At 44.6% G+C, this 27,604-nt stretch overlaps 1 protein-coding gene across 4 annotated transcripts in view; it reads left to right on the top strand.

Moving 5' to 3' along the window:
* Window positions 1-27,604, top strand: part of LOC115146462 (echinoderm microtubule-associated protein-like 1) — an 80,694-nt gene that overhangs the window by 44,099 nt on the left and 8,991 nt on the right. For 2 of the 4 annotated variants that reach the window (XM_029688557.2, XM_029688554.2), the window contains exons 2-14: window positions 1,341-1,523; window positions 6,035-6,167; window positions 14,011-14,142; window positions 14,430-14,458; window positions 17,142-17,168; window positions 20,782-20,911; window positions 22,532-22,681; window positions 24,272-24,341; window positions 24,459-24,569; window positions 24,705-24,800; window positions 25,108-25,242; window positions 25,531-25,630; window positions 26,100-26,251. In XM_029688557.2, the coding sequence (XP_029544417.1) occupies window positions 1,341-1,523; window positions 6,035-6,167; window positions 14,011-14,142; window positions 14,430-14,458; window positions 17,142-17,168; window positions 20,782-20,911; window positions 22,532-22,681; window positions 24,272-24,341; window positions 24,459-24,569; window positions 24,705-24,800; window positions 25,108-25,242; window positions 25,531-25,630; window positions 26,100-26,251 (1,448 nt within the window). The remainder of the gene's footprint in view (window positions 1-1,340; window positions 1,524-6,034; window positions 6,168-14,010; window positions 14,143-14,429; window positions 14,459-17,141; window positions 17,169-20,781; window positions 20,912-22,531; window positions 22,682-24,271; window positions 24,342-24,458; window positions 24,570-24,704; window positions 24,801-25,107; window positions 25,243-25,530; window positions 25,631-26,099; window positions 26,252-27,604) is intronic. The other 2 variants (XM_029688555.2, XM_029688556.2) reach the window with 2 other exon arrangements.

The raw sequence follows: 27,604 nt of genomic DNA, 5'->3' as shown, positions 1-27,604 counted from the left end.
TACACGAAATAATTCATTCAAATTGCCATAGCAACACATTTAAAGTGGAAGTGGAATATGCTGTATACTCGAGGGACCAACAGACTATTTATTATACAGCCTGGTTGTTGGAATTAAAGAGTCCCCATGTCTGTTTAAATTTTATTTTGAAGAAGTCTCTTTCCTCTTGTCCGGCTGCTGCTGTGACTGAATTTTGAGTGAAGGGGATGAGCACTGTCCTGTAAAATACTTTCAAGTTTTAGGAGGATGAGTTTTGAGTGAAGGGGATGAGCACTGTCCTGTAAAATACTTTCACGTTTTAGGAGGATGAGTTTTGTGTACGGGTTGGCGGTTGATTCATGATCTATACCAATTATCCTTCCCGCCGTCTCAATCAAGTGCTGAATCTTGACTTGGTCTGACACTCGCTTGTTTCCAAACATGCATATCAGATCAAAGGACAGCACACTGCAGGACAGATTTATAGAAAATGTGTGAGATATGGTGGTCAACATTAAAATGGTTCAGTTTGCGTTAATGAAAACGTTCTCTGTTGCAATTTCATTCTATAGAAAGATTCCCCATTGGTCTTCGTAGTAAAATTCTGTTCCTTCTCAAATCGATTTCCATCTCTTTTGTTTTCTTAACGTTTATTTCAAGGAAGTTATCTGAACACCACTGGACGAATTTTGCCGTTTCTCTGTCAAAACCTTGAAGAGAGGCTCGGTCTGGGTGGAGGAGACGTTTCTCTGTCAAAACCTTGAAGAGAGGCTCGGTCTGGGTGGAGGAGACGTTTCTCTGTCAAAACCTTGAAGAGAGGCTCGGTCTGGGTGGAGGAGACGTTTCTCTGTCAAAACCTTGAAGAGAGGCTCGGTCTGGGTGGAGGAGACGTTTCTCTGTCAAAACCTTGAAGAGAGGCTTGGTCTGGGTGGAGGAGACCCACGACAGCGGTGTCATCTGCGTATTTAAAACACTTGTGGGCTGCGTCAGAGGCTTGACAATCGTTTATGTACAGTACAGTGTGTACAGTTTCGTCGGCCGCTGGGTGGCTGGCTGGGGCTGTAATGGGGCTGTTGATTGGACGAATGGGGACGGTGAGGGGCATCATGATACATTTGGCACCGCAATCAATGTTCTGTAGATTTATCAGATGCCGATGTTCCGCGGATGGTGCACAGATGTACTAATTACGCCACAACTAAAATACTTCAAGGACACAGAGATAATGCCATAATCAATACAGAAAGTACTGTAACAACACTCTGGGAGCCTGTGAGACATATGTGTGTGTGTGTGTGTGTGTGTGTGTGTGTGTGTGTGTGTCAGCCCATAATAAGTGTGTGTCTCTCTGCCGTCTCCAGATGACAGTGCGTCGGCAGCCAGCAGCATGGAGGTGACGGACCGCATCGCCTCCCTGGAGCAGCGCGTCCAGATGCAGGAGGACGAGATCCAGCTGCTCAAGTCAGCGCTGGCCGACGTGGTGCGCCGCCTCAGCATCTCTGAGGAGCAAAACACCATGACCAATAGGAGGGGGCCCACCAAAGGTAACTGATGATTCACGCACAGACGTAGAAACGTGCACACACACACACACACACACACACACACACACACACGTCGATACGCACACACATGCACACACACACACACACACACACACACACACACACACACACACACACACACACACACACACACACACACACACACACACACACACACACACACACACACACACACACACAAAGGTAGACACACACACATACACACACACATGCAGGTAGATGCAAAACCTTAACCCCTTTCGGTGACAAACAGAAAGTCATCCATCCCAGTCCCAGCTCTTCCTCTTCTTCATCCATCTTTTATCCTCCTCTTCTGGACTTTGTGTGTATCTACAGCTGTAAACCCAGCTGTGATGAAAAGATCCCCCTCATCAGAAAGCAATGTTGGAAAGCCAGGTAGGATCTGTCCCCTCTAACAACCTTACCAAGCACTGCCATGTGTCTATGGAGTCTACTGTGTTTAATGTATGGTGTGCATTTCCAGACATCCCTTCTACCTAAGACATAATGAAGTAGGGATGTCTGGAAATGTACATTATACTACTGAACACTGCTGTCTACTGAGCACCGGTGTCTACTGAGCACTGGTGTCTACTGAGCACTGGAGTCTACTGAGCACTGATGTCTACTGAGCACTGGAGTCTACTGAGCACTGGAGTCTACTGAGCACTGATGTCTACTGAGCACTGGAGTCTACTGAGCACTGGAGTCTACTGAGCACTGATGTCTACTGAGCACTGGAGTCTACTGAGCACTGATGTCTACTGAGCACTGGAGTCTACTGAGCACTGGTGTCTACTGAGCACTGATGTCTACTGAGCACTGGTGTCTACTGAGCACTGGAGTCTACTGAGAACTGGTGTCTACTGAGCACTGGAGTCTACTGAGCACTGATGTCTACTGAGCACTGGAGTCTACTGAGCACTGATGTCTACTGAGCACTGGAGTCTACTGAGCACTGATGTCTAATGAGCACTGATGTCTACTGAGCACTGATGTCTACTGAGTACTGGTGTCTACTGAGTACTGGTGTCTACTGAGCACTGATGTCTACTGAGCACTGATGTCTACTGAGCACTGATGTCTAATGAGCACTGATGTCTACTGAGCACTGATGTCTACTGAGCACTGGAGTCTACTGAGCACTGATGTCTACTGAGCACTGGAGTCTACTGAGCACTGGAGTCTACTGAGCACTGGAGTCTACTGAGCACTGGTGTCTACTGAGCACTGGAGTCTACTGAGCACTGATGTCTACTGAGCACTGGAGTCTACTGAGCACTGGAGTCTACTGAGCACTGGAGTCTACTGAGCACTGGAGTCTACTGAGCACTGGAGTCTACTGAGCACTGATGTCTACTGAGCACTGATGTCTACTGTGACACGGTCAATGGAGAGCATTCTGATGTTGGTGGTGCTCCAGACTGCATGCCATTCCAGTCCCCTAGCACAGAGTGGGTGAGAGGTGGTATGCTGTGGAAACACTTGCATGGTTTTTCCTTAATTCTAGCATGTGCTGACACCCACACTAAATCATATTATGTGGCAACAATTCACAGACAACAACAGTGAGAACATCATAATTCGCAGTGCACCTAGTTTTGTAGCTGAATTTAGTCACATAATGCTTATTTTGGCAGTGAGAGTATGAGTCATCTCTCTCTTCTCTCTCTCTCTCTCCCCCTCCCCCCCTCTCTCTCTGTCTCTCTCGCTCTCTCTCTCTCTCTCTCTCTGTCTCTGTCTCTGTCTCCCCCCCCCTCTCTCTCTCTGCTCTCTGCTCTCTGCTCTCTCTCTCTCTCTCTCTCTCTCTGCTCTCTCTCTCTCTCTCTGCTCTCTGCTCTCTTCTCTCTCTCGGCTCTCTCTCTGCTCTCTCTCTCTCTTTGCTCTCTCTCTCTGCCTGGTGCGTCTGTTTTGTCTAATTCTGCTATATCTTCTGCCAGTATGCCCTGCCAAGAGTGATTCTACTGCACACACACACACACCCGCACACACATGCAACCACGTATACACATGCAACCACGTATACACATGCAACCACGTATACACATGCAACCACGTATACACATGCAACCACGTATACACATGCAACCACACACACACATGCAACCACGTATACACATGCAACCACACACACACATGCAACCACGTATACACTTGCGTTCCAGCAGGGCCAAGCAAGCATAGAACAAACCCCACCAGCTTTATCTGCAGTGATAAATATTTTATAGTCACTGTTCTGCCATCCATACAAATACAGGCCTGGCAACCCTTATCAGTCCTGTTAGCAATAATGCTGAGGGAGTTAAGTGGGCCGTGATGATGTTAGAATGGAGTCACTCAAGGTGTGAGTGATGTTCTAGCAGAGTGACTGACCACATATAGAGGCAGGATTTCTAATAAAAGAACAGAAGTCTGCAGACCCCATATGCCGCTCCTGTTCTTTATTCCTGTGTCCACATACAATATACAATACACAATGTTTCAGCTGCAGCAGACTAGTCAAGTTGGAGGCTGTTGATGAAGGCTGTTGATGAAGGCTGTTGATGAAGGCTGTTGATGAAGGCTGTTGATGAAGGCTGTTGATGAAGACTGTTGATGAAGGCTGTTGATGAAGGCTGTTGATGAAGGCTGATGATGAAGGCTGTTGATGAAGGCTGTTGATGAAGGCTGTTGATGAAGGCTGTTGATGAAGGCTGTTGATGGAGGCTGTTGATGAAGGCTGTTGATAAAGGCTGTTGATGAAGGCTGATGATGAAGGCTATTGATGAAGAATGTTGATGAAGGCTGTTGATGAAGGCTGATGATGAAGGCTGTTGATGGAGGTTATTGATGAAGGCTGATGATGGAGGCTGTTGATGGAGGCTGTTGATGAAGGCTGATGATGAAGGCTATTGATGAAGGCTGATGATGAAGGCTGATGATGGAGGCTGTTGATGAAGGCTGTTGATGAAGGCTGATGATGAAGGCTGATGATGGAGGCTGTTGATGAAGGCTGTTGATGAAGGCTGTTGATGAAGGCTGATGATGAAGGCTGATGATGAAGGCTGTTGATGAAAGCTGATGATGAAGGCTATTGATGAAAGATATTGATGAAGGCTGTTGATGAAGGCTGATGATCAATGCTGATGATGAAGGCTGATGAAGGCTGATGATCAAATCACATTGTATTGGTCACATAAACCAAAAACAACAGGTAATCAAATATAAACATGTAAATGTTTTAAAAACACAAAAGGTTGATTTTTGTTACACCTTACCGTGAAATGCTTACAAGCCCTAAACCAGCAATGCAGTTATAAGAAAATAGAGTTAAGAAAATATTTACTAAATAAAGTAAAGTAAAACAAGTAACCCAATACTGAGTCAATGTGTGGGGGTAGGAGTAAAGTGACTATTCATAGATAATAAACAGCGAGTAGCAGCAGGGGTGGGGGGGCACACAATGCAATTAGTCCGGGTAGCCATTTGATTACCTGTTCAGTAGGTTTGGGGGTAAAAACTGTTGAGAAGCCTTTTTGTCCTAGACTTGGCACTCCGGTATCGTTTGCCAAGCGGTAGCAGAGATAACAGTCTATGACTGGGGTGGCTGGGGTCTTTGACAATTCTTAGGGCCTTCCTCTGACACCGCCTGGTGTAGAGGTCCTGGATGGCAGGAAGCTTAGCCCCTGTGATGTACTGGGCCGTACGCACTACCCTCTGTAGTGCCTTGCGGTCAGAGGCTGAGCCATTACTGTACCAGGCAGTGATGCAATCTCAGGACCCATGCCAAATCTTTTTAGTTTCCTGAGGGGGAATAGGCTTTGTCGTGCCCTCTTCACAAATGTCTTGGTGTGTTTGGAGAAGTATACTGTATATATTACATATAACCCTAACCCTGAGTGGGCTTTTCTTCCATTATCATCATCAGTATTTTTTGGGACTAGATCCGGTAAAGACATACTGACACACTCTTCTGCTAAGTTCTAATCAGGTTCAAGAGTTAAACATCTCTGCCACGTTCAGTACGTCATCCCACGACTCAGCTTTAGTCCCATGAATTTTCCATCAGCCTATTAGTGGTACATCTCTTGGTCGAGGGCCGTTTATTGACTTCCAACTCCATTCAAAATGACAGAGGTCAGAAGACCAGTGGAAGTCTCTTGTATTGGATCCATGTGATCAATTCCAGTGGGGCAAACTTGGCAAAACCTGTTAAAATGATGTTATAATTACATAATTTCTATCCGTTTCTGGTCATTATGTCATCGGATTTGAATGACAACGCTGGGATGTCTCCAAAGCATTGTATTCAACCTTTCCTATAAATGATTGCCTTTACATTTCTGGTTCGTTCACTTCACACCCGACTATGACAGTTCCCAACAGCTAGTCACCTTTGAAGAGTGGGTATTTTCTGTATGTTGAAGCTGGTTCAGGGCAGATCATCAGTTGCAGCTGGTTCAATGCAAAGCCCCACTTACTCTGTGCTACTGTGTGTGTTTGTTTTACAGCCAGACCCATGATGGCTGCCCTCCCTCTAAGGCCCATGGTCAACAACGGCACTGTCCTACCAAAGAAAAGTGGCGGCACGCTACCGTCCCTCTCCAGCTCCAGGAAGGATGCTGCTGCAACAGCAACCAAGAGGTAAACAGCTCAAATCGCTTCCATTATATTTTGGTAGGCCTAAATCCAGGAGTTTTCCTGACCACGTGACCTGATAGAGGTTCAGTTTATGAGACCTAGGGTCAGTTTATTTATTTATTTTTATTTCACCTTTATTTAACCAGGTAGGCTAGTTGAGAACAAGTTCTCATTTACAACTGCGACCTGGCCAAGATAAAGCATAGCAGTGTGAACAGACAACACAGAGTTACACATGGAGTAAACAATAAACAAGTCAATAACATAGTAGAAAAAAAATAATCTATATACATTGTGTGCAAAAGGCATGAGGAGGTAGGCATGAGGAGTGTTTATGAGACATAAGGTCAGTTTATGAGACATAAGGTCAGTTTATGAGACATAGGGTCAGTTTATGAGACATAAGGTCAGCTTATGAGACATGGGGTCAGCTTATGAGACATGGGGTCAGTTTATGAGACATGAGGTCAGTTTATGAGACATAGGGTCAGTTTATGAGACATGGGGTCAGTTTATGAGACATAGGGTCAGTTTATGAGACATAAGGTCAGCTTATGAGACATGGGGTCAGCTTATGAGACATGGGGTCAGCTTATGAGACATGGGGTCAGTTTATGAGACATGGGGTCAGTTTATGAGACATAGGGTCAGTTTATGAGATATCTTTCACCAGTATTTTTTCTTGCTTTGAGTAAAACCAACCCTAGTGTTTGTGTTGACTAATTGATCCTTTAAAAACAGTAATGACTCTGTTCCAAGCAGACAACCACAATTTGTTCTGGTTTGCTGCCAGCTGGCAGTATGAATAGCTAAACGTAGTTAAAGTCAGTTGTACCCTAAAGCTCAATACGTGGACACTATTGAAATACACAATTCTACCAGAACAAAAATATCATACAACGTAGGAAATCATCCCAAATGTGGTGTGTTTATTTGATTAGTCCACTAAGTCGACACAATGTCTCCTACAAACCCACATTATGTCTCCTACAAACCCACATTATGTCGCCTACAAACCCACATTATGTCCCCTACAAACCCACATTGTGTCTCCTACAAACTGTAACGGCTTTCTAGGTGTGGTGAAGGAGAGTCGGACCAAACTGCAGCGTGTAGATTGCGATCCATGTTTAATGAAAACAAACGTAAATACGAATAAACACAAAACAATAAACGTAATGAAAACCGAAACAGCCTATACTTGTCAACTAACACAGCGACAGGAACAAAGACACTAAGGACAATCACCCACGACAAACTCAAAGAATATGGCTGCCTAAATATGGTTCCCAATCAGAGACAACGATAAGCACCTGCCTCTGATTGAGAACCACTCCAGACAGCCATAGACTTTGCTAGATAACCCCACTAGCTACAATCCCAAATACATACACACCAAAACCCCAAGACAAAACACACCACAATACAAAAACTCCATGCCACACCCTGGCCTGACCCAATACATGAAGAAAAACACAAAATACTTAGACCACGGCGTGACACAAACCCACATTATGTCTCCTACAAACCCACATTATGTCCCCTACAAACCCACATTATGTCTCCTACAAACCCACATTATGTCTCCTACAAACCCACATTATGTATCCTACAAACCCACATTATGTCCCCTACAAACCCACATTATGTCTCCTACAAACCCACATTATGTCCCCTACAAACCCACATTATGTCTCCTACAAACCCACATTATGTCTCCTACAAACCCACATTATGTATCCTACAAACCCACATTATGTCCCCTACAAACCCACATTATGTCTCCTACAAACCCACATTATGTCTCCTACAAACCCACATTATGTAGCCTACAAACTCACATTATGTCTCCTACAAACCCACATTGTGTCTCCTACAAACCCACATTATGTATCCTACAAACCCACATTATGTCTCCTACAAACACACACTATGTCTCCTACAAACCCACATTATGTCTCCTACAAACACACACTATGTCTCCTACAAACCCACATTATGTCTCCTACAAACCCACATTATGTCTCTTACAAACCCACATTGTGTCTCCTACAAACCCATATTATGTCTCCTACAAACCCACATTATGTCCCCTACAAACCCACATTGTGTCTCCTACAAACCCACATTATGTCCCCTACAAACCCACATTGTGTCTCCTACAAACCCACATGATGTCCCCTACAAACCCACATTATGTCCCCTACAAACCCACATTATGTCTCTTACAAACCCACATTGTGTCCTACAAACCCACATTATGTCTCCTACAAACCCACATTATGTCTCCTACAAACCCACATTATGTCTCCTACAAACCCACATTATGTCTCCTACAAACCCACATGATGTCCCCTACAAACCCACATTATGTCTCCTACAAACCCACATTGTCTCCTACAAACCCACATTATGTCTCCTGAAAACCCACATTATGTCTCCTACAAACCCACATTATGTCTCCTACAAACCCACATTATGTCTCCTAAAAACCCACATGATGTCCCCTACAAACCCACATTGTGTCTCCTACAAACCCACATGATGTCTCCTACAAACCCACATTGTGTCTCCTACAAACACACACTATGTCTCCTACAAACCCACATTGTGTCTCCTACAAACCCACATGATGTCTCCTACAAACCCACATTGTGTCTCCTACAAACCCACATTATGTCCCTTACAAACACACACTATGTCTCCTACAAACCCACATGATGTCTCCTACAAACCCACATTATGTCTCCTACAAACCCACATTATGCCTCCTACAAACCCACATGATGTCTCCTACAAACCCACATTGTGTCTCCTACAAACACACACTATGTCTCCTACAAACCCACATTATGTCTCCTACAAACCCACATTATGTCTCCTACAAACCCACATTATGTCTCCTACAAACCCACATTATGTCTCCTACAAACCCACATTATGTCTCCTACAAACCCACACTGTTTTCTCTTCACTGCAATACTACTGTCTCCTGTTTGGCCTGTCTGTGCCACATCACATTTTTCCGCCCTGGCATAAATATCCCCTCCTCAGAAGGGAGAGCCTCTGACATTGGGATGGTAAAACAAAGGGACAGTGCTGTCACGGCCATCCCCATACCCACCGCCGTGGCATTCAGAGACCAGGCCCCGATTAACTGACTGGGGCTGACTGGGGCAAGGGGAGCACAGGTAATCAATCACTACTGTCAGGGGAACAAAAGGCACTCCTCCACTGATGGTTATGCCTGGAGTCAAATTATCATAATCCTGGACTGACGAATAGATGGTGGATGGATGAGACGACAGACTCTAGAGTAATTTGATGTAAAGAGGAGAGGGTGGAAGAGTTCCTAATATCGATGCCGTATCAAAGAACCTTCTCCAGACTGAATCAATAGATCTAGAATGATATACACTGAGTTTGCAAAGCATTTAAGAACACCTTCCTAATATTGAGTTGCACCTCCTTTTGCCCTCAGAACAGCCTCCATTCGTCGGGTCATGGACAAATGTGTCAAAAGTGTTCCACGGGGATGCTGGCCCATGTTGACTCCAATGCTTCTCACAGTTGTGTCTAGTTGGCTGGATATGTCAACATTTACATTTACATTTAAGTCATTTAGCAGACGCTCTTATCCAGAGCGACTTACAAATTGGTGCATTCACCTTATGACATCCAGTGGAGCAGCCACTTTACAATAGTGCATCTAAATCTTTTAAGGGGGAGGGGGGGGGAGAGAAGGATTACTTTATCCTATCCTAGGTATTCCTTAAAGAGGTGGGGTTTCAGGTGTCTCCGGAAGGTGGTGATTGACTCCGCTGTCCTGGCGTCGTGAGGGAGTTTGTTCCACCATTGGGGGGCCAGAGCAGCGAACAGTTTTGACTGGGCTGAGCGGGAACTGTACTTCCTCAGTGGTAGGGAGGCGAGCAGGCCAGAGGTGGATGAACGCAGTGCCCTTGTCAAGTTGGCTGGATGTCTTTTGGGTGGTGGACCATTTCGATACACACGTGAAATTGTTGAGCGTGAAAAACCCAGCAGCGTTGCTGTTATTGACACAAACCAGTACACTTGGCACTTACTACCAGACCCCGTTCAAAAGCATTTAAATATTTTGTCTTTCCCATTCACCCTCTGAATGGCAACACGTACACAATCCATGTCTCAATATTCTCAAGGCTTAAAAATCCTTCTTTAACCTGTCTTCATCCCTTCATCTAAACTGATTGAAGTGGATTTTACAGGTAACATCAATAAGGGATAAGCTTCACCTGGATTCACCTGGTCAGTCTATGTCATGGAAAGAGGAGGTGTTCCTAATGTTCTGTCTGGTCCTAACCCCCCAGACCCAGTCTCTCCATCTGTCTGGCCCTAACCCCCCAGGCCCAGTCTCTCCATCTGTCTGGCCCTAACCCCCCAGACCCAGTCTCTCCATCTGTCTGGTCTCTCCATCTGTCTGGCCCTAACCCCCCAGACCCAGTCTCTCCATCTGTCTGGCCCTAACCCCCCAGACCCAGTCTCTCCATCTGTCTGGCCCTAACCCCCCAGACCCAGTCTCTCCATCTGTCTGGCCCTAACCCCCCAGACCCAGTCTCTCCAGTCTGGCTGGCCCTAACCCCCCAGACCCAGTCTCTCCAGTCTGGCTGGCCCTAACCCCCAGACCCAGTCTCACCAGTCAGTCTGGCCCTAAACCCCAGACCCAGTCTCTCCAGTCTGTCTGGCCCTAACCCCCAGACCCAGTCTCACCAGTCTGTCTGGTCCTAACCCCCAGACCCAGTCTCTCCAGTCTGGCTGGCCCTAACCCCCCAGACCCAGTCTCTCCAGTCTGGCCCTAACCCCCCAGACCCAGTCTCTCCATCTGTCTGGCCCTAACCCCTCCTAGCAGGTTAGAGAGTGTCCAGACTGTTACGTTATCATCATCATAAATGCTCATTATGTTACCTCAATGCTATCCATCCCCCATAGATGAATGAGACATTTAATTAACAGATAATTTCCATGAACAATGAATAACACCATCCATTATAAAACATCTTTCCCCCTGGAAAGCAGTGGCTACAGTTTCTGATTGGACTATCCCGGTTAAATTAACTTGAAATGGAATGAATTATTTAATAAACAAATGAATGAATCTCTCTCCTTCCCTGTGTGTGTGTGTGTGTGTGTGTGTGTGTGTGTGTGTGTGTGTGTGTGTGTGAGAGTGAGTGTGTGCGCACGCGCGTCTGGCCCTAACCCAGTCTCACCAGTCTGTCTGGACCTAACCCTCCAGACCCAGTCTCACCAGTCTGTCTGGCCCTAACCCCCCCAGACCCAGTCTGTCTGGCCCTAACCCCCCCAGACCCAGTCTGTCTGGCCCTAAACCCCCCAGATCCAGTCTCACCAGTCTGTCTGGCCCTAACCCCCCCAGACCCAGTCTCACCAGTCTGTCTGGGCCTAACCTCCCCATACCCAGTCTCTCCATCTGTCTGGCCCTAACCCCCCAGACCCAATCTCTCCATCTGTCTGGCCCTAACCCCCCAGACCCAATCTCTCCATCTGTCTGGCCCTTACCCCCCAGACCCAGTCTCTCCAGTCTGTCTGGCCCTAACCCCTTCCAGACCCAGTCTCACCAGTAACCGTGTGTGTGTTGATTAGATCAACTACATTAGGTGCTGCTCCCATGCCCACCAACGTTGGCAAAATATTTCAATAAAGCCCCCATGGCCTAATTAACTCCATTCCTGATCGAGGTGTGCCTGCTGCCTGACATACCTCAACTAACAAAGACCCCCTCCACCCCACACACTCACATCCCCGGACCCTGTTTCAGAGGGATAACATCAGCCCCAACGGCAGGAGTGAATGGACTTTAGTTTTGTGTGCCGGATTAGACTTGAGCCTGGAAGCCATTCTAGCCAATGGACTGCTGATAAGGCCCTTCCTTTGTACAGGCATTTGAATGGGCAGCCCTTTGACATGTTTCAACCATCTCCTCTAATACCCTCACAAAGGTGTCCACAGCGGAAAGAGAGGGAAAGGTCTCTCTCTGTCATGGATCAGTAATCTGGTTTCCTAGCATGGGGCCTTCCTTTGGTGTTCTATGATGGTCTGTACTTAACAAGGACATATGAGGGATCGTAACAGATACTGGTATTTATAGCTTGCTGGTATGGGTCCATGCTTGTCCTTGTCGCTAAAAGGTCAAAATAAAGTTTGAAGTCTTCGATGTTTCAGATGATAGAGGATGTTTTCCAGAAGGATTTGCATCTGAAAACCCTCTGAGGGGATACAGCTAAATAACCAACTATTTTAATGGTATTCCCCAGACAGTTCATGTTGTTCTCTCTTTTAAACTATCACAATAAAAAATCAAGAGAGTCACACACTCCATAAGTCAACATCCAGTAATTTATTGGGTTTTTACCAAATAACAGTAAATACATTACTGGGAGTTTATATATGGAGTGTGTGACTCTCTTTATTTTTGATAGATTATAGTTTATTCTCCGTTAAAATCATTTTTGTGTTTTTTATCTTCTCTCTTTTACCATTCAGTGAGGTTATCATCCATTTTACCATCTCTTCCCCAGAGAGAGACATCTTGGGTGTTCATTTCAATAGTTTACAGACAAGTAAAGAAGTTTCTTTATGCGCCTTATAAACATAATTCCTTGGACTATATCTTTTAACCTGTTGCGATGAGCAAACCCGGATCCGGGATCCTATTTATAGCCTCAAGCTCATTACCATAACGCAACGTTAACTATTCATGTAAATCGCAAATGAAATGAAATAAATATATTAGCTCTCAAGCTTAGCCTTTTGTTAACAACACTGTCATCTCAGATTTTCAAAATATGCTTTTGAACCATAGCAAAACAAGCATTTGTGTAACAGTATTGATAGCTAGCGTACCATTACATTACATTTACATTTAAGTCATTTAGCAGACGCTCTTATCCAGAGCGACTTACAAATTGGTGCATTCACCTTATGACATCCAAGCCTGGCATTCAGCATGCAACATTTTCACAAAAACAAGAAAAGCATTCAAATAAAATCATTTACCTTTGAAGAACTTCAGATGTTTTCAATGAGGAGACTCTCAGTTAGATAGCAAATGTTCAGTTTTTCCAAAAAGATTATGTGTAGGAGAAATCGCTCCGTTTTGTTCTTCACGTTTGTCTGAGAAAAAAAATAAAAAATCAGTCATAACAACGCAAACTTTTTTCCAAATTAACTCCATAATATCGACAGAAACATGGCAAACGTTGTTTAGAGTCAATCCTCAAGGTGTTTTTCACATATCTATTCGATGATAAGTCACTCCTGGCAGTTTGGTTTCTCCTCTGTTCAAAATGGAAAAGATGCGCGCACCTGGAGATTGCGCAATAGTTTCGACGGAGGACACCCAGCGGACACCTGGTAAATGTAGTCTCTTATGGTCAATTTTCCAATGATATGCCTACAAATACGTCACAATGCTGCAAACACCTTGGGGAAACGACAGAAAGTGTAGGCTCTCTCCTTGCACATTCACAGCCATATAAGGAGACATTGGTACACAGCGCCTCAAAAATCTGTCTCACTTCCTGTATGAAACTTCATCTTAGTTTCGCCTGTAGCATTAGTTCTGGGGCACTCACAGACAATATCTTTGCAGTTTTGGAAACGTCAGAGTGTTTTCTTTCCAAAGCTGTCAATTATATGCATAGTCGAGCATCTTTTCGTAGACAAAATATCTTGTTTAAAACGAGAACGTTTTTCATCCAAAAATGAAATACTGCCCCTAGAGTTTCATGAGGTTAAGCAGCTGTAAAAGGCACCATCGGGTAGTTTTATCGTCCATTTTACCATCTCTCCCCAGCACTGTGAGGAGAACCAACTCCAACGAAACGATGAGCACGCTGACGCGCAAAGACAGCGGAGACTCCAAGAGCAACCGCACCCGTGCCGGCTCCACCGGGAGCAACTCCAGCGGCAAGAGAGCCAGCGAAAGGTACAGCTAGCATAACAACAATGACTGGTCCTTCACAGCCAGACCTGGGTAGTGTTCAGTAGGGCACACCGTAGTGAAATGTTTTGAAACATAAAACTAAAACAAGCCTTTCTTATTGGAAACCTACCCGTTTCAGTCTGTTTCAAAATGTTTCACCCGACTGCACATGACCCTGTGTTCGAGTAGTGTTTGTTATCATTCAAAAACTTTATCTGTGCTTGATTGAACATACCTGGTCGCAGTGACGGAAAGTGTTGACACAGCTTTTTTTTTCATCCACCTTGCAGCAAACTGAAGGAGCCCGTTTTCAATACAGGTAAGAGCCAACGGTACTCTAATCAGTCATGCCATGCCCTCATTGGCTCCCTGTGAGTTAGAGGGTTTTAATTCAATTTGTCAGCATTGTTTAAATTAACAGACGTGCAATACCAATGTAAGACATGTTACTAGTTCTTTGCAGGTTAAAGTTAGCGCCTCCTCCCCATCAGGCCAAACTGGTCGCAATGACGTCGTCATAGTGACACGTGTTTGGTTGTAATGACGTTGTAATGACGTTGTAATGACGTCATTTCGACCACTTTTGCTCACTTGGTTAATTCTCAGCTCACAGACTACCACTCAAGGCTGTTCTGTGATGTGCTGTGATGATGTTTCTGTTGTAACGTGTTGAAAACATTCATCCTCCAAACCATTAATCATCCAACCTTCCATAACCACTTCCATCCTCACATTAATTCCTGTTAAGCATTTCAACCTCCATCTGATTCCCTTTTTCCTGTTTCCTTACCTGGAGTTATATACCTGCACAACACGTTTTACTGTAGGAGTTTGTAATCAGTAGTAGTAACAGTAAACACTATGAGATCTCCAGAGTGGTATTGATCACTGTGTAAATTAGATTGCTGTATCCCATTAGGCTGATTTATCTGGTGTAATTCTCCCTGATTGATCATCACCCTTTTGAACCTGGGGCGGCAGGGTAGCCTAGTGGTTAGAGTGGAGGGGCGGCAGGGTAGCCTAGTGGTTAGAGTGGAGGGGCGGCAGGGTAGCTTAGTGGTTAGAGCCTTGGACTAGTAACCGGAAGGTTGCAAGTTCAAACCCCCGAGCTGACAAGGTACAAATCTGTCGTTGTGAACAGGCAGTTAACCCACTGTTCCTAGGCCGTCATTGAAAATAAGAATTTATTCTTAACTGACTTGCCTAGTTAAATAAAGGTCCAATTTAAAAAAAAACTGTTGCTGGGGGTTGATTCTTGCTGAACCTTACTGTCGGTTTGATTCCAGCAAGACATTGGGTGCTGATCAGCAGAGAAAATACACTGGCACCAACATTAACATGTTGTTGATGATTTGAATCAATTATTGTCTATAATAGTCTGATCAGACCAGCACAGTCCCAGGGTAGTGTCATAAACCTTCAACCTTAAGGAGAAGTCAACGAGTCAATGAATCAATGCAAATAACTGATTACACATAACAGCTATCGAGATGATGCCTGTGCCTTCGTATAATCTGAATAGTCCCAATGGACACTGTGCCTTCGTATAATCTGAATAGTCCCAATGGACATTGTGCCTTCGTATAATCTGAATAGTCCCAATGGACACTGTGCCTTCGTATAATCTGAATAGTCCCAATAGACACTGTGCCTTCGTATAATCTGAATAGTCCCAATGGACACTGTGCCTTCGTATAATCTGAATAGTCCCAATGGACACTGTGCCTTCGTATAATCTGAATAGTCCCAATGGACATTGTGCCTTCGTATAATCTGAATAGTCCCAATGAACACTGTGTGCTGAATAGTCCCAATGGACACTGTGCCTTTGTATAATCTGAATAGTCCCAATGGACACTGTGCCTTCGTATAATCTGAATAGTCCCAATGGACATTGTGCCTTCGTATAATCTGAATAGTCCCAATGGACACTGTGCCTTCGTATAATCTGAATAGTCCCAATGGACACTGTGCACTGTGCTTCGTATAATCTGAATAGTCCCAATGGACATTGTGCCTTCGTATAATCTGAATAGTCCCAATGGACACTGTGCCTTCGTATAATCTGAATAGTCCCAATGGACACTGTGCCTTCGTATAATCTGAATAGTCCCAATGGACACTGTGCCTTCGTATAATCTGAATAGTCCCAATGGACACTGTGCCTTCGTATAATCTGAATAGTCCCAATGGACACTGTGCCTTCGTATAATCTGAATAGTCCCAATGGACACTGTGCCTTCGTATAATCTGAATAGTCCCAATGGACACTGTGCCTTCGTATAATCTGAATAGTCCCAATGGACACTGTGCCTTCGTATAGTCTGAATAGTCCCAATGGACACTGTGCCTTCGTATAGTCCCAATCTGAATAGTCCCAATGGACACTGTGCCTTCGTATAATCTGAATAGTCCCAATGGACACTGTGCCTTCGTATAGTCTGAATAGTCCCAATGGACACTGTGCCTTCGTATAGTCTGAATAGTCCCAATGGACACTGTGCCTTCGTATAGTCTGAATAGTCCCAATGGACACTGTGCCTTCGTATAGTCTGAATAGTCCCAATGGACACTGTGCCTTCGTATAATCTGAATAGTCCCGATTTTCTGTTGATTAGAATCTCTCTCTATAGTACATCTAATCTTCCACAAATCCATAAGGACCAAACAAGTAACAGAAACACTACATGCTTAGCCTGTGGCCTATGTGAAGTTGTCAGATGCTCCTGTTCAGACTGGTAGATCAGATGGATAGATGAATAGATGGATGGATGGATGATTTGCCTAGATTCAAACAGAAAATACCTCAAGCACAATAGAGTAAGTGTTGTCAAGGCTGAGGCAAGGCGCTTGCATAAAACGTAGGAAGTGGAAGAAGTCCCAATGATGAGCAAATCCAGGTCAGAAACAGGAAGTCCAGGTCAGGAACAGGAAGTCCAGGTCAGGAACAGGAAGCAAAACCTCACCTGGTCCTTCTGTCCCCTTCTCTCTGAACACACAAGGGATGAGACGAGTGACACACTGCAAAGGTAGGTTTTGGTCCTCAAGCCCCCTTACGTTAGCAGCTCTCTGGACATTGTGTTCTCCTAAGGCCTTAGACAAATAGTTCATCTACACATAAAGGAGCTGTATGTGGCGTGGGGGGAGGCCGGGTTATCTGACACACTACGCCACCATCATGGGAATTGCACCCAAAGAAATAGTGTGGTAGCTAAGACCCCTCCATATCACAATATGGCGTAGTCGGCAGGATATTACGTTACACATACCTGGAGCTATTAGACTTAGACTACAGCAATTGTTATTGTCTCGTGCGAGAACGTACAGTATAGGCTACTGACGGACTCCTTTTGCCTGTGAGTCATAGGCCCAATGCACAGAGAGCAGCCCCGTGGCACGGGTGGGTTTGGGTTGACAGTGATAGTTTCCCTCCCCAATATGTCAGCCAACTGTGGACTAATATACACACTCCTAACACAGGGTTTCCCAAACTCGGTCTTTGGGCCAGCTCTGGGTACACGTTTTGGATTTTGGTCCCAGCACTACACAGCTGATTCAAATAATCAAAGCTTGATGATGAGACGATTATTTTGAATCCGCTGTGTAGTTATAGTGCAGAGTTTGGGAAACCTGAGTCTGAACTGTGTCTGGTTGATTGCAGTGATGCTTTTAGACTAGCTGTTAAGCCTAGTGTGGAATTGCCACGTTGTAGATATTTTTGCTCACAGCCACACAGCTATCTTTTGTCTTCGTCACCATAGGAACCCCACCAAATATTTCCTGCAATGCACCCTGATCTCCTAAGAGCCCCCTTTTCAGAGTGTTGGTATCACATATCCTGAAAAGGGCTGTTTGCATTACAATGTCTTCCCTTTATGTCTTTTGAAGTCTTTTTGGAGTGGCCTTCTCTTTGCATGGCCTTCAGTACGGAGTGTTAGATGGACAGCTTATGCCCCATTTCCACAAGTCTGGCTAAAGAAAGATGAAAGAGACATGTTTGGAAGCAGACTCTCGTGAAACTCATGGTCCTCATGGACAAATTCAATGCTGTCAGTGGCAACAACAACAAAAATATTTAAAATTACATAAGATAAATATGGTAGGTCAAGTGAACATATTTAAAGATTAATGTTATTCACCCTGATGCCAGCTAAAGTAGATCAAAAAAAGAGACGCTTTAATGTCTCATGTTTATCATAGACATTAGTTATATGTTGAGCCACTAATGCACTCTTTTAGTAAAAGTGTCACGCGTAACGTGAAGAGTGAGAGCCCCAGTAGTTTAGCCCACCTGTGGTGGTTAACCAGTAGATACGGTAGCTTGTCTAGTACCAGTCCCGTGTTTTGTGGTCGTCCATTGTAGCAGAACAGCAAGTTGTCGATCAAATCTAACTTGGATATATTCTACTGACCCCCTCCTCCTCCTTCCCACTGGCCCCATTTCCAACTCTTCCACCTAACCTACCTAGTAACCGTGCAGATATACCTGTCCCGCCCATCGAAAAGGATTGGAACCGCTGAGGCGCCCAAATCAAGCGTAGCAGCCGTGTCTGGCCGCTCCTCCGCTCCCCACAATGCACCTGACAAGTCTGTCAGGTCCACTGGAGTCAGGAAGATCCCGACGTTCACTATCCCCCTGAAGAAGTCAGTTAGCCACACTCCTTTAGACACTCCGAACTACAGGAGCCCCGCCAAATCACCTAGCCAGTACTTCCAAATCTGTTACTAAGCGAGGTCTATACCAGCTCTTTGCATTAGATTGAAGAAATGGACTTGAAAAAGCATTCCTCTCCATGACCGTCATGTTTCATGTTTTTTTTTCTGTGTTTTGTTTCTTCTTGGTTGTTTTTGCTTCTCTTGCTGTGGCACCGTATGCATGTTGTCTTCTCTGTTCATTTTGCATCATTCGTTGTTATTATCTGAATAAAAGGGAAATGAAAGCCTATCTATCTCTGTGTTTTGCTGATCTATAATTTCCTTTACTAAATGCATTCACTCCTTTAAAACTTTTCATTTTTAAAATGTATATCAACATCTCATAACCATGACACCCCTCTAAACTATTGATCATCTCTACACCCCTCTAAACTATTGATCATCTCTACACCCCTCTAAACTATTGATCGTCTCTACACCCCTCTAGACTATTGATCGTCTCTACACCCCTCTAAACTATTGATTGTCTCTACACCCCTCTAGACTATTGATCATCTCTACACCCCTCTAAACTATTGATCGTCTCTACACCCCTCTAAACTATTGATCGTCTCTACACCCCTCTAAACTATTGATCGTCTCTACACCCCTCTAAACTATTGGTCATCTCTACACCCCTCTTTCATTCTCATCATCTCTACACCACGGGAAGTTGGTGGCACCTTAATTGGGGAGGACAGGATCATGGTAGTGGATGGAGTGGAGTGAGTGGAATTTGATCAAATACATCAAACACATCAAATACATGGGTTCCGTGTGTTTGATGCCGTTCCATTCACTCCTTTCCAGACAATATTATGAGCCGTCCTCCCTTCAACAGCCCCCACTGCTCTACACCCCTCTTTCGTTCTCAAGAGTCTCTACACCCCTCTTTCGTTCTCAAGTCTCTACACCCCTCTTTATTCTCAATAGTCTCTACACCCCTCTTTCATTCTCAAGAGTCTCTACACCTCTCTTTCATTCTCGAGAGTCTCTACGCCCCTCTTTTATTCTCAAGAGTCTCTACACCCCCCTTTATTCTCAAGAGTCTCCACACCCCTCTTTCATTCTCAAGAGTCTCTACACCCCTCTTTATTCTCAATAGTCTCTACACCCCTCTTTCATTCTCAAGAGTCTCTACGCCCCTCTCTCATTCTCAAGAGTCTCTACGCCCCTCTTTCATTCTCAAGAGTCTCTACGCCCCTCTTTTATTCTCAAGAGTCTCTACACCCCTCTTTCATTCTCAAGAGTCTCTACAGCCCTCTTTCATTCTCAAGAGTCTCTACACCCCTCTTTCATTCTCAAGAGTCTCTACAGCCCTCTTTCATTCTCAAGTCTCTACACCCCAGCTTTATTCTCAAGTCTTTACACCCCTCTTTCATTCTCAAGAGTCTCTACACCCCTCTTTCATTCTCAAGAGTCTCTACACCCCTCTTTCATTCTCAAGAGTCTCTACACCCCTCTTTCATTCTCAAGAGTCTTTACACCCCTCTTTCATTCTCAAGAGTCTCTACACCCCTCTTTCATTCTCAAGAGTCTCTACACCCCTCTTTTATTCTCAAGAGTCTCTACACCCCTCTTTCATTCTCAAGAGTCTCTACTCCCCTCTTTCATTCTCAAGTCTTTACACCCCTCTTTCATTCTCAAAAGTCTTTACACCCCTCTTTCATTCTCAAGAGTCTCTACACCCCTCTTTCATTCTCAAGAGTCTCTACACCCCTCTTTCATTCTCAAGAGTCTCTACACCCCTCTTTCATTCTCAAGAGTCTCTACACCCCTCTTTCATTCTCAAGGGTCTCTACACCCCTCTTTTATTCTCAAGAGTCTCTACACCCCTCTTTCATTCTTACTCCTCTCATACACTGTTCTCACCATCACAAACACTCGTCCTCGTTACCAATGAGTCATGACAAATTGTCCACTGAAAATGTCTGTTGCTTCTTTTAGAGGAAGGATATGTGAAAATGTATTTGAAGGGACGGCCCATCACCATGTACATGGCTAAAGACCTTGTTGAGACCTACTGCCTGGAAGCCAAATCGGACCTGCCAAACAAGAAGCTCAAGCTGGACTGGGTGTATCCTTTTTCAGTGCAGAGGGGTCATTTTCAAATATGGAAGGCCAATAGAAAATGTATATTTCAAAAGATAAGAAACTGATGAAGTGGCGTTACAACTCTCAACGTACACTACCGTTCAAAAGTTTGGGGTCACCTAGAAATGTCATTTTTTTGTCCATTAAAATAACATGAAATTGATCAGAAATAGACATTGTTAGACATTGTTAATGTTGTAAATGTACTACTCCCTTCACAGAACAGCGCAAACTGGCCCTAACCAAATTAGAAAGAGGAGTGGGAGGCCCCAGTGCACAACTGAGTAAGAGGACAAGTACATTAGTGTCTAATTGCCCAGTCTGAGAAATGGCTTTTTCTTTGTAACTCTGCCTAGAAGGCCAGCATCCTGGAGTCTCCTCTTCACTGTGCCAGTTTGCACTGTTCTGTGAAGGGAATAGTACACAGCGTTGTATGAGATCTTCAGTTTCTTGGCAATTTCTCGCATGGAATAGCCTTCATTTCTCAGAACAAGACTAGACTGACGAGTTTCAGAAGAATGTTATTTGTTTCTGGCCATTTTGAGCCTGTAATTGAACCCACAAATGCTGATGCTCCAGATACTCAACTAGTCTAAAGAAGACCAGTTTAATTGCTTCTTTAATCAGAACAACAGTTTTCAGCTGTGCTAACATAATTGCAAAAGGGTTTTCTAATGATCAATTATCCTTTTAAAATGATCAACTTGGAAAAGCTAACACAACGTGCCATTGGAACACAGGAGTGATGGTTGCTGATAATGGGCCTCTGTACGCCTATGTAGATATTCCATCAAAAAAATATGCCTTTCCAGCTACAATAGTCATTTACAACATTAACAATGTCTACACTGTATTTCTGATCAATTTGATGTTATTTTAATGAACAAAAAAAAAGTGCTTTTCTTTCAAAAACGCATTTCTATATGACCCCAAACTTTTGAACGGTAGTGTATGTTCATAACAGTAGGCTTTAAAATCTAAGCTTTCAGGCCAGAGATGCATTGCAAGATGTATATCCCATGTATTGCTAAGTAACATTCAGATTGCACAGCTGTGAATGAAAAGTCACATCTCCTGGATGCTCCAAAAGATATTTATTTCCTATTCATCTCTACTGCATACTGAAATACAAACCCTGCTTTCTTGCATTCAGCAATTGCATAAACTCAGAAGTCAGCAGGCTGAGCTGAAAATGTAGTCAGCTCCCTCCTCTCTCCTCCTCTCTGTCCCTGAAGGTATCAACCCCCATTTCAGCAGAGAGAGATTATACTGGGTATAAAAAAAGACTATTTCTGGAAACACCAGCATCAGGATAAAACAATGATCAGTCTAGTGTTTTGCCTGAAGGCGACTGTGAATTTTCCAACAAAGGAAAGGTGGCTAGAACTGACATTCTGTATCTTACTGAATTATCCATTTGGAACTCTGGAAGGTTGGGTGCATGCTGGTTGATTAGGTTGCAAATATAGACTACGGTGGCCCTAAGGAGCCCAAGAGCTTTTATTAACGTGCCTCGTTGAATTCAGACATTCTAGATTGGTTTATATGTAGGCTACATTTGATGTTTCGTTGAAGTTGTGTGGCTCTTGACCTAAATGTCCAGTTATGGGTACAGGGGGCGTGACTGTCGCTCTAACCTGTACCTGTTACCCACGGGAGAGACGGTGTACTTCATCGCTTCTGTGGTGGTTCTCTACAACGTGGACGAGCAGCTCCAGAGGCACTACACCGGCCACACGGACGACATCAAGTGGTGAGAGGAAACAGGATATGACACAACACTATATCTCTCCTGTATGCTGCGTTCTGTCCCCTATCAGTGGACAGCATTTCAATCTGATGTGTGATGATGTTCTTATCTGGACGCTTGTCAAACATCAAGTAGTAGGGCCTAAGATTCAGAGAGGGAAAGTGAAAGGGGGATACCTAGTCAGTTTTAAAACTGAATGCCTTCAACAGAAATGTGTCTTCCGCATTTAACCCAACCCCTCTGAATCAGAGAGGTGCGGGGGGCTGCCATAATCGGCATCCACGTCTTCGGCGCCCGGGGAACAGTGGGTTAACTGCCTTGTTCAGGGGCAGAACGACAGATTCTTACCTTGTCAGCTCGAGGATTAGATCCAGCAACCTTTCGGTTACTGGTCCAATGCTCTACCACTAGGTTACCTGCTGCTAGGTCATGCCAAAAGAGACACGGCCCTATTTAACCCCTAAATCATTGTCACCATCTGCCGTGTATAGTATTCTCAGACCGACAGTATTCAACATTTATTAAGCAATGTATTGCTATCTTTCCGCTATCCAAAGAAACAGGCAACACAACTCCAAGTTGGAAGGGCTTAATTGATGTAAAAGCTGTGCTTTGTTATATGCCTTGATGTGGGTGCTTGTCGCCCACCTGCTTCGATCAGTATTCCTGTCTAATCCTAATCCCATGGAATAACCCTTTGATAATGAGGCGGGCTAAAGTAAATGAGTGGCTGGTCTGCAGCTGCTTTTCCTCGGTTATAGTGTCGGGCAGGTAATTATCTGACGGGGGGAAAAAAGGCTGGTAGGAAATATAATGAGGTAAAAAACTCACTGGCATATTAACAGACGAGGGGTCGGCCTGGGGTCACGCTGACAATGAACATCTAATTAATAAGAGTTGATTCGTGGCAGGGCACAGGGAGACGTTAGCTTTCTTCTCGCTCTGTAGTACAGGTGCCTCTGACATTTTCTTATATCTCTCTATGGTGTAACGCCCTTCTTTAGTGTCCTTCTGTAGGGTCCTTCTGTAGTGTCCTTCTGTAGTGTCCTTCTTTAGTGTCCTTCTATAGTGTCCTTCTTTAGTGTTCTTCTTTAGTGTCCTTCTGTAGTGTCCTTCTTTAGTGTTCTTCTTTAGTGGGATTCTGTAGTGTCCTTCTTTAGTGTCCTTCTGTAGTGTCCTTCTTTAGTGTCCTTCTTTAGTGTCCTTCTTTAGTGTCCTTCTGTAGTGTCCTTCTTTAGTGTCCTTCTGTAGTGTCCTTCTGTAGTGTCCTTCTGTAGTGTCCTTCTGTAGTGTCCTTCTTTAGTGTCCTTCTGTAGTGTCCTTCTGTAGTGTCCTTCTGTAGTGTACTATCAGCCATCAGTAATAGAAGAGGGAGGAGTCTTGTCAACATCGGTAAGAATCAAATCAGACATGACTTCCTGTAACGAAACCCCATGACCTTGAGTTTGACAGAACGACATAATATGATAGCAACTCACAGTTTCGTCGAAAACATTTATCTTTGATCTGCTTTGAGGTCTCTGTGGTTTTTCTTAATTGTTGATATCGGCCATTCAGATGTTCAAAGTGTTCGCCGTCTCTCTGTTCCTATAGCCTGGCTGTCCATCCTGATAAAATCACCATAGCAACGGGACAGGTGGCAGGCACCTCTTCCGATGGCAAAGTAAGGGACCTCTCATTGTCACATAACTTTAAATCTATGATCACTTCACTTATTTCATGATTAGAAATAATCTGTCTGTGTCTGTGTGTGCGTGTGTGTGTGTGTGTGTGCTGACAGCAGTTGGCTCCTCATGTGCGGGTTTGGGACTCAGTGAGTCTCAACACCCTCCACGTTCTGGGAACAGGCTTCTTTGACCGCGCCCTGGTTTGCCTCGCCTTCTCAAAATCGGTAACCTATGGACCCTTCATGAAAACAATCATAGCTAATATATGAACTAGATTTTGAGTGTGCTTTGACTGGTCAGAAAAGCTTTCTTAAATAACTGAGGACTGGGCTGATCCCTCTCTCTGTTGGTTGGTGCAGAACGGAGGCAACACACTGTGTGTAGTAGACGACTCCAACGACCATGTACTCTCCGTGTGGGACTGGCAGAGAGAGGAGAGACTGGCTGACGTCAAGGTGAGTGTGTGTGTGCGCGCGTGCATGTGTGCGTGTGTGTGTGTGTGACCTGTGGTTTGAACATGTGTTAGCCCTTTGAGCTAAATTCTAGGCATTAGCTTGTGGATCCAACGCACAAGTCTTCAGGTCTCAGAAAACGCTTACATGGCTTTTGAGTTGCTCTATATATCCTCATAGACATTTGAAATGCTCTGATGATTTGTAAGGTGAATGTTCAGTCATAGCCTCAGAATGTTCACATTGCCCCTGAAACAAATAGAGTCAGAACCACTCTGAAACATGCAGTAACCATGGCTCTTTCTGTCAGTGTTCCAACGAGGGAGTGTTCGCTGCCGACTTCCACCCCACCGACACCAACATCATAGTCACGTGTGGGAAGTCCCACCTCTACTTCTGGACTCTGGAAAGGGGCACCCTTGTCAAGAAGCAAGGCTTGTTTGAGGTACGACTTGAGATCTCTTATTTATACCGTCTTTATGTTCATCTGCTAGATAATCTTGAGTTTTAGGATCAAATGTATTTGTCAAAATCAATATGATTTACGCCATTTAGCAGAAGCTTTTTTTTGTTGCCAAAGTCGATGTAGCAAGGACTATCTGTGTTGCTTTAGTTCTTTACCACATGTAAGAGAAGGTTCTGTAGTGTTTAGTGAAGCTACATGTCTGCAATTCAGTTCTATCTCTGCCCCCCCAAGTAAATAAAGCCATTTTTTTCCTTTTTTTTCTTACAGAAACAAGAGAAGCCCAAGTTCGTCTTGAGTGTGACTTTTTCAGAAAATGGAGACACCATAACTGGAGACTCAAGTGGAAATATACTTGTGTGGGGGAAAGGTGAACCTGTTATTCAATAGATCGAAATGTAAACTCTTTACTACACTTTATGTCAGCTGTAAGGAAAGTGAAGTAATAAAGCAAAGCTCACATCCAACAAAATGCTGGGGTATTAACACCTCACAAGTTCCACGCATACATCTTGAAGAGAAAATACAATTCTGGAAAGTTCCAAAGTGAAGCAAATGAAACAGACCTGCTGAGTATTTATCCTTCCCCAGCTGCACGTCTTGTTGTTTTCAAAGTTTGTATCTCTCACGCATGGGCTTTGCTGCTGATGTCAGACGTTTTGGCTCATCAAAGGCTCTTTATTATGAGAGAGTTGTCATATTGCTAGGGTCAGAACAGGGTCATGCCTAGAATAGAACAACAAGGCCTGTCTTGTGAGAGGAACATGTGTTGTGAGGTAGAACAAACCACTATCTTCTGCCTTCTCCAAGTGTGTTCTGTCTTTCTCTCTGTCATGCAGGCACTAATCGAATTAGCCACGCCATTCAGGGCGCACACGATGGGAGCATCTTTGCGCTGTGTATGTTGAGGAGTGGCACACTGGTGTCAGGGGGAAAAGATCGGAAACTCATCTCTTGGGATGGGAGCTACCAGCAGATACAATCGGTTGAGGTGAGATCAGTAGCAGCGTGTGGGTAAAATCACTTGGGAAGACAAGCCAGAAAAAAAGTGTGACAATTGTGCTGTTTTCTCTATAACCTGTTAGTTAATTCGCCACCGAGACAACGAAAAGTCACACAGTGGCAGAATAAATTCAACCACACATTTGTTTCATCACAAAACCAGAGTAAATATTGCATGTAACAAACAGTTATATGGCCTCCCGAGTGGCGCAATGGTCTAAGGCACTGCATCGTAGTGGTTTAAAGGCATCGCAGTGGTCTAAGGCACTGCATCGCAGTGGTCTAAGGCACTGCATCGTAGTGGTTTAAGGCATCGCTGTGGTCTAAGGCACTGCATCGTAGTGGTCTAAGGCACTGCATCGTAGTGGTCTAAGGCACTGCATCGTAGTGGTCTAAGGCACTGCATCGTAGTGGTTTAAGGCACTGCATCACAGTGGTCTAAGGCACTGCATCGTAGTGGTCTAAGGCACTGCATCGTAGTGGTCTAAGGCACTGCATCGTAGTGGTCTAAGGCACTGCATCATAGTGGTCTAAGGCACTGCATCGTAGTGGTCTAAGGCACTGCATCACAGTGGTCTAAGGCACTGCATCGTAGCTGTGCCACTAGAGATTCTGGGTTCGTGACCGGGAGACCCATGGGAAGGTGCACAATTGACCCAGTGTCATCTGGGTTAGGGGAGGGTTTGGCTGACAGGGATGTCCTTGTCGCATCACGCACTAGTGACTCATGTGGCAAGCCTGGCCCAGTGCACACTGACACGGTCGCCAGGTGTACAGTGTTTCCTCCGATACATTGGTGCGGTTGGCTTCCGGGTTAAGTGGGCATTGTGTCAAGAAGTAGTGTGGCTTGGTTGGGTTGTGTTTCGGAGGCCTCGCGGCTCTCGACCTTCACCTCTCCCGAGTCCATACAGGAGTTGCAGCGATAAGACAAGACTAACTACCAATTGGATACCACGAAATTGGGGTAAAATATAATTTGCATGGTCAAGCAAGTTAATGTTTCCAACATTTTCGGACCACTAACAACTATTGATTTAGAACCACGGAGAGTTGCAGCAAAGTCACAATGAAAACAGTTTCCGCCTCCAGCATTCCAGCACCATTTCAACTTCAACAATTCAACATCATCAAATCACCTCTGCTTAGTCTAATAAAGTGACAACTTAAAGATACCAATAACAATTTAGTCCAATCAACGTAAGCTAAATATGATGTGGCTGTCCATGTTACTGATTTCTGTGTGCGTGCAAGTAGAAAAAACATGTTGACTCACCCTACTTGTAGAGAAACGCCAACGCCATCCTCCTCGCTTTCATGTTGCCGAAATGGTCCATCACTCTGT

This window comes from Oncorhynchus nerka, linkage group LG18 (genome assembly GCF_034236695.1).
Source record: "Oncorhynchus nerka isolate Pitt River linkage group LG18, Oner_Uvic_2.0, whole genome shotgun sequence".
NCBI lineage: Eukaryota > Metazoa > Chordata > Actinopteri > Salmoniformes > Salmonidae > Oncorhynchus > Oncorhynchus nerka.
The sequence above is the reverse complement of the archived record's forward strand: the minus strand, read 5'-3'. Positions and strand labels throughout refer to the sequence as shown.